The sequence below is a fragment of the Salmo salar genome, chromosome ssa16 (genome assembly GCF_905237065.1).
Source record: "Salmo salar chromosome ssa16, Ssal_v3.1, whole genome shotgun sequence".
NCBI classification, from domain to species: Eukaryota; Metazoa; Chordata; class Actinopteri; order Salmoniformes; family Salmonidae; genus Salmo; species Salmo salar.
Window position 1 is genome coordinate 73414386 of NC_059457.1, and position 7500 is coordinate 73421885.

At 43.1% G+C, this 7500-nt stretch overlaps 1 protein-coding gene across 3 annotated transcripts in view; it reads right to left on the bottom strand.

Annotated features, from left to right (window-relative positions):
- Positions 1-7500, bottom strand: part of LOC106591444 (plastin-1) — a 17823-nt gene that overhangs the window by 10162 nt on the left and 161 nt on the right. The window contains exons 1-3 of one of the 3 annotated variants that reach the window (XM_045697739.1): positions 7431-7500; positions 6490-6631; positions 4943-5035 (exon numbers count right to left, since the gene is read on the bottom strand). The exon at positions 7431-7500 is cut by the window's right edge and continues 161 nt beyond it. In XM_045697739.1, the coding sequence (XP_045553695.1) occupies positions 4943-5012 (70 nt within the window). In that variant the 5' untranslated portion in view covers positions 5013-5035; positions 6490-6631; positions 7431-7500. The remainder of the gene's footprint in view (positions 1-4942; positions 5036-6489; positions 6632-7430) is intronic. The other 2 variants (XM_045697740.1, XM_045697741.1) reach the window with 2 other exon arrangements.

Genomic DNA, 7500 nt, shown 5'->3' on the forward strand with positions numbered 1-7500 from the left:
CCTCTCTAACCTCTAGGTTATCTCTCTAACCTCTAGGTTACCTCTCCAACCTCTAGGTTACCTCTCTAACCTCTAGGTTATCTCTCTAACCTCTAGGTTACCTCTCTAACCTCTAGGTTACCTCTCTAACCTCTAGGTTATCTCTCTAACCTCTAGGTTATCTCTCTAACCTCTAGGTTACCTCTCTAACCTCTAGGTTACTTCTCTAACCTCTAGGTTACCTCTCTAACCTCTAGGTTACCTCTCTAACCTCTAGGTTACCTCTCTAACCTCTAGGTTACTTCTCTAACCTCTAGGTTACTTCTCTAACCTCTAGGTTACCTCTCTAATCTCTAGGTTACCTATATCCCTCTCTAACCTCTAGGTTACCTCTCTAACCTCTAGGTTACCTCTCTAACCTCTAGGTTACCTCTCTAACCTCTAGGTTACCTCTCTAACCTCTAGATTATCTCTCTAACCTCTAGGTTACCTCTCTAACCTCTAGGTTACCTCTCTAACCTCTAGATTACCTCTCTAACCTCTAGGTTACCTCTCTAACCTCTAGGTTACTTCTCTAACCTCTAGGTTACCTCTCTAACCTCTAGGTTACCTCTCTAACCTCTAGGTTACCTCTCTAACCTCTAGGTTACCTATATCCCTCTCTAACCTCTAGGTTACCTCTCTAACCTCTAGGTTACCTCTCTAACCTCTAGGTTAACTATATCCCTCTCTAACCTCTAGGTTACCTATCTCCCTCTCTAACCTCTAGGTTACCTCTCTAACCTCTAGGTTACCTCTCTAACCTCTAGGTTACCTCTCTAACCTCTAGGTTACCTATATCCCTCTCTAACCTCTAGGTTACCTCTCTAACCTCTAGGTTACCTCTCTAACCTCTAGGTTACCTCTCTAACCTCTAGGTTACCTCTCTAACCTCTAGGTTACCTATCTAACCTCTAGGTTACCTCTCTAACCTCTAGGTTACCTCTCTAACCTCTAGGTTACCTATATCCCTCTCTAACCTCTAGGTTACCTCTCTAACCTCTAGGTTACCTCTCTAACCTCTAGGTTACTTCTCTAACCTCTAGGTTATCTCTCTAACCTCTAGGTTACCTATCTAAACTCTAGGTTACCTCTCTAACCTCTAGGTTACCTCTCTAACCTATAGGTTACCTCTCTAACCTCTAGGTTACCTCTCTAACCTCTAGGTTATCTCTCTAACCTCTAGGTTACCTCTCCAACCTCTAGGTTACCTCTCTAACCTCTAGGTTATCTCTCTAACCTCTAGGTTACCTCTCTAACCTCTAGGTTACCTCTCTAACCTCTAGGTTATCTCTCTAACCTCTAGGTTATCTCTCTAACCTCTAGGTTACCTCTCTAACCTCTAGGTTACTTCTCTAACCTCTAGGTTACCTCTCTAACCTCTAGGTTACCTCTCTAACCTCTAGGTTACCTCTCTAACCTCTAGGTTACTTCTCTAACCTCTAGGTTACTTCTCTAACCTCTAGGTTACCTCTCTAATCTCTAGGTTACCTATATCCCTCTCTAACCTCTAGGTTACCTCTCTAACCTCTAGGTTACCTCTCTAACCTCTAGGTTACCTCTCTAACCTCTAGATTACCTCTCTAACCTCTAGGTTACCTCTCTAACCTCTAGGTTACCTCTCTAACCTCTAGATTACCTCTCTAACCTCTAGGTTACCTCTCTAACCTCTAGGTTACTTCTCTAACCTCTAGGTTACCTCTCTAACCTCTAGGTTACCTCTCTAACCTCTAGGTTACCTCTCTAACCTCTAGGTTACCTATATCCCTCTCTAACCTCTAGGTTACCTCTCTAACCTCTAGGTTACCTCTCTAACCTCTAGGTTAACTATATCCCTCTCTAACCTCTAGGTTACCTATCTCCCTCTCTAACCTCTAGGTTACCTCTCTAACCTCTAGGTTACCTCTCTAACCTCTAGGTTACCTCTCTAACCTCTAGGTTACCTATATCCCTCTCTAACCTCTAGGTTACCTCTCTAACCTCTAGGTTACCTCTCTAACCTCTAGGTTACCTCTCTAACCTCTAGGTTACCTCTCTAACCTCTAGGTTACCTATCTAACCTCTAGGTTACCTCTCTAACCTCTAGGTTACCTCTCTAACCTCTAGGTTACCTATATCCCTCTCTAACCTCTAGGTTACCTCTCTAACCTCTAGGTTACCTCTCTAACCTCTAGGTTACTTCTCTAACCTCTAGGTTATCTCTCTAACCTCTAGGTTACCTATCTAAACTCTAGGTTACCTCTCTAACCTCTAGGTTACCTCTCTAACCTATAGGTTACCTCTCTAACCTCTAGGTTACCTCTCTAACCTCTAGGTTACCTCTCTAACCTCTAGGTTAACTATATCCCTCTCTAACCTCTAGGTTACCTATCTCCCTCTCTAACCTCTAGGTTACCTCTCTAACCTCTAGGTTAACTCTCTAACCTCTAGGTTACCTCTCTAACCTCTAGGTTACCTCTCTAACCTCTAGGTTACCTCTCTAACCTCTAGGTTACCTCTCTAACCTCTAGGTTACCTATATCCCTCTCTAACCTCTAGGTTACCTCTCTAACCTCTAGGTTACCTCTCTAACCTCTAGGTTACCTCTCTAACCTCTAGGTTATCTCTCTAACCTCTAGGTTAACTCTCTAACCTCTAGGTTACTTCTCTAACCTCTAGGTTACCTCTCTAACCTCTAGGTTACCTCTCTAACCTCTAGGTTAACTATATCCCTCTCTAACCTCTAGGTTACCTATCTCCCTCTCTAACCTCTAGGTTACCTCTCTAACCTCTAGGTTAACTCTCTAACCTCTAGGTTACCTCTCTAACCTCTAGGTTACCTCTCTAACCTCTAGGTTACCTCTCTAACCTCTAGGTTACCTCTCTAACCTCTAGGTTACCTATATCCCTCTCTAACCTCTAGGTTACCTCTCTAACCTCTAGGTTACCTCTCTAACCTCTAGGTTACTTCTCTAACATCTAGGTTACCTCTCTAACCTCTAGGTTATCTCTCTAACCTCTAGGTTACCTCTCTAACCTCTAGGTTACCTCTCTAACCTCTAGGTTACCTATATCCCTCTCTAACCTCTAGGTTACCTCTCTAACCTCTAGGTTACCTCTCTAACCTCTAGGTTACTTCTCTAACCTCTAGGTTATCTCTCTAACCTCTAGGTTACCTCTCTAACCTCTAGGTTACCTCTCTAACCTCTAGGTTACCTCTCTAACCTCTAACCTCTAGGTTACCTCTCTAACCTCTAGGTTACCTCTCTAACCTCTAGGTTACCTCTCTAACCTCTAGGTTACCTCTCTAACCTCTAGGTTACTTCTCTAACCTCTAGGTTACCTCTCTAACCTCTAGGTTACCTCTCTAACCTCTAGGTTACCTCTCTAACCTCTAGGTTAACTATATCCCTCTCTAACCTCTAGGTTACCTATCTCCCTCTCTAACCTCTAGGTTAACTCTCTAACCTCTAGGTTAACTCTCTAACCTCTAGGTTACCTCTCTAACCTCTAGGTTACCTCTCTAACCTCTAGGTTACCTCTCTAACCTCTAGGTTACCTATATCCCTCTCTAACCTCTAGGTTACCTCTCTAACCTCTAGGTTACCTCTCTAACCTCTAGGTTACTTCTCTAACCTCTAGGTTACCTCTCTAACCTCTAGGTTATCTCTCTAACCTCTAGGTTACCTCTCTAACCTCTAGGTTACTTCTCTAACCTCTAGGTTACCTCTCTAACCTCTAGGTTACCTCTCTAACCTCTAGGTTACCTCTCTAACCTCTAGGTTACTTCTCTAACCTCTAGGTTATCTCTCTAACCTCTAGGTTACCTCTCTAACCTCTAGGTTACCTCTCTAACCTCTAGGTTACCTCTCTAACCTATAGGTTACCTCTCTAACCTCTAGGTTACCTCTCTAACCTCTAGGTTAACTATATCCCTCTCTAACCTCTAGGTTACCTATCTCCCTCTCTAACCTCTAGGTTACCTCTCTAACCTCTAGGTTAACTCTCTAACCTCTAGGTTACCTCTCTAACCTCTAGGTTACCTCTCTAACCTCTAGGTTACCTCTCTAACCTCTAGGTTACCTATATCCCTCTCTAACCTCTAGGTTACCTCTCTAACCTCTAGGTTACCTCTCTAACCTCTAGGTTACTTCTCTAACCTCTAGGTTACCTCTCTAACCTCTAGGTTACCTCTCTAACCTCTAGGTTACCTCTCTAACCTCTAGGTTACCTATATCCCTCTCTGACCTCTAGGTTACCTCTCTAACCTCTAGGTTACCTCTCTAACCTCTAGGTTACTTCTCTAACCTCTAGGTTATCTCTCTAACCTCTAGGTTACCTCTCTAACCTCTAGGTTACCTCTCTAACCTCTAGGTTCCCTCTCTAACCTCTAACCTCTAGGTTACCTCTCTAACCTCTAGGTTACCTCTCTAACCTCTAACCTCTAGGTTACCTCTCTAACCTCTAGGTTACCTCTCTAACCTCTAACCTCTAGGTTACCTCTCTAACCTCTAGGTTACCTCTCTAACCTCTAGGTTACCTATCTCCATCTCTAACCTCTAATCTCCCTCTCTAACCTCTAGATTATCTAACCTCTCCTAATTGGGTCTGATGAACTGCAGTGTACTTATACAGAGTTTGTAGAAATCTGATGCTCTCTTATCAGGAATGTACTGACTCTAATGATGAGTCATCTGGCAACCACTCAGTTCACCGTTGGACATGGCAACCCTTGACAATTAGAACAAAACCTTTTGCACACTTAAAGTAATGTTGTAGAACAGGTGTGCAGGTCCCTAACACAGAGTGAGCTGACCAATATACTGCTTTATGATTGGTTATAAACAATGACCTGAGTCAGCATTTTCTGCAAACGCTGTGGGTGTCTGTAGGTATGTGTGTGTGTGTGTCTCTGTGTCTGGGTGTGTGTGTGTCTGTAACTAACCGATCCTGTTGAAAGCCTCTCGGAGCTCCTCCAGGTCCTCTCGTGATATCTGGGTCACCTTGTTCGCCATACTGGACAGTCTGTCTAGATTACCTGTTACACACACACACACACACACACACACACACACACACACACACACACACACACACACACACACACACACACACACACACACACACACACACACACACACACACACACACAGTCAATTTATCATCACAAAAAAAGGACATATTTATAATTGAAACGTAAGGTAAAGATGCAGAACAATCTAGAGGTGAAAGAAACGCACACCTATTTAGGCGAGGTGCTGGCTAGCGGAGTGGAACACTTAAAAAAATAAAGGAGAGGATAGAAGGAGTAGTAGATGGACAGGGAAGACTTGGAACTTTCTTTTGGTTTGAGTTTCACATCTTGTGTTTTTTTGCGATGTTATTTAGGAGTTATCTAGGAGCTCAGATGCAAAAATATTTATGTCCAACGTTTGGTCAGACAAGCTGTCTTCATCAGGGTATAATGACAAACACTGCGGGATGACTCATTTATATAGTGTCAAAAGACACACAGGTGTCTGTAATTATGGCCGGATGTGGCCTGATATCATTGGTTAATTCTCATATATTAAAATAGCAAACAAAAAACAAATGGATAGCGTACGGTCATAGATACAATTTGGCTACATAAGCCTACAAACATTTACAATAGCAAAATCACAACAATCACAAGATGGCAGAACAAACTTGACTGCTAAACTGACAAACAGGCAACATGCTTCCATTGTGACCTCATGCTTCCATTGTGACCTCATGCTTCCATTGTGACCTAATGCTTCCATTGTGACCTCATTCTTCCATTGTGACCTCAAGCTAATCTACCGGTTCTAGCAGTGATAAGTGTGCTATCACAGGCTGCAGAGAATACAGAGCTAACTACAATAAGGAGAGAGTAAAGATAAGACTGTCTACAATCTAGAATCGAATCTATATATTAGACCATACAATTTATAGTGTATATTATTGAACCATACAATCTAAGCCCCAGAAGGTTGGCCCCATATCTTTAAGCTCACAAAGACAACATGATACAGTTCTGCATGATGATCTATTATTATTGAAATAGTTGTGTGGTTATTGATTAACTAGAGGGAGAGATACGAGGACAATAAGGATATTTATTGTGTGTTGTGTCCTGATATCGCCTCAATATACACTGAGTGTACAAAATATTATAAACACCTGCTCTTTCCATGACATAGACTGACCAGGTAAATCCATACTCAGCGTAGACTCCATATATGGCCGTGACTTTCATCCCACAGCTCTCTACTGTTCCATTCAAGTTTAGTCAATTCGGAAAATGAAATTCGATTTCGGATGCACATTTTTGAATTTGAATTGACAGAATTGAAAATGAATTGACCCACACCCTGCTGCCTTTACACACTCCTTACCCCTCCCCGCCACACACCCAGACAGCTCCCCTCGCTGACCCTCCACACACTCTCCACACACCCGCCCCCCGGGGGCTCACACCCCAGAACACACCTTCATAAAAGCCTGTGTCTGTTTGGTTCTGTTCTGGACGAGAGGGGCCAAGGTCTCTCTGCTCCCCGTGTTCAGTAACCTCTGGCTGAGTAGAGTGGGTTTGCCAACTGGCCTAACAGAGGCTGGGAGTTATTCAGCTGCACTGGGTAGAGAAGAGGAGTTTTATTATTTTACAGCCATCTCCATATGAACATCAGCTGTGGAGATAACTGCGGTGTTGTGAGCTGATATGTTCAATATTATGTGGTGTCCTTGATATCTAAATGACATTATAAAAAATATATACAGATGAATGGTAGTAGTAGCTAGTTAGACATTTACTTCGCAAGAAATTGACTTACTAACTAAGTGCAACAAGTATATTACAGAACTTAAACAGTACTGGCTGAGACAAGACTGTATGAAAAGTTCTGCTATATTTTTCATCCCGCTGTTCGCCAGCTACTTAGAAGACTCTGGTGACTCATTGCGGCCCGAGACTCCGTATCATTTGGTGCCGTCACGCTCTGACCTAGGAGAGCTGTGTTTTTCTGTTTAGTTAGGTCAGGGTGTGATAGATGGGTGGGCATTCTATGTTTTTCTTTTCTATGTTTTGGCCAGGTATGGTTTCCAATCAGAGGCAGCTGTCCATCGTTGTCTCTGATTGGAAGCCATACTTAGGCAGCCTGTTTTTCCTGTGTTGGTGTGGGTAGTTGTTTTGTGAGTATCACTTGACGGAACTATTGGCTGTCGTTTTGTTGTTTTGTTTAAGTGTTATCATTAAGGTAAAGTATGAGCACTCTACACGCCCCTTGGTCCCCTTTATACGACCCGCGTTACAGGTGCCAAGTAGTGATCGATCAGTATTCCTCCTTTGATATACTGTAAGTGTCCAAAAGCACCACATAGGCTACTGTATTTGCGTGGTAAATAGCAGCCGAAACAGGAAACTGAAGACTTACCGTGAAGACAGGATCAGACAGGGCTGGAGAAGCTTGGTAGAGGTTTAGAGGTGGTCAGGTGTCTTCTCGC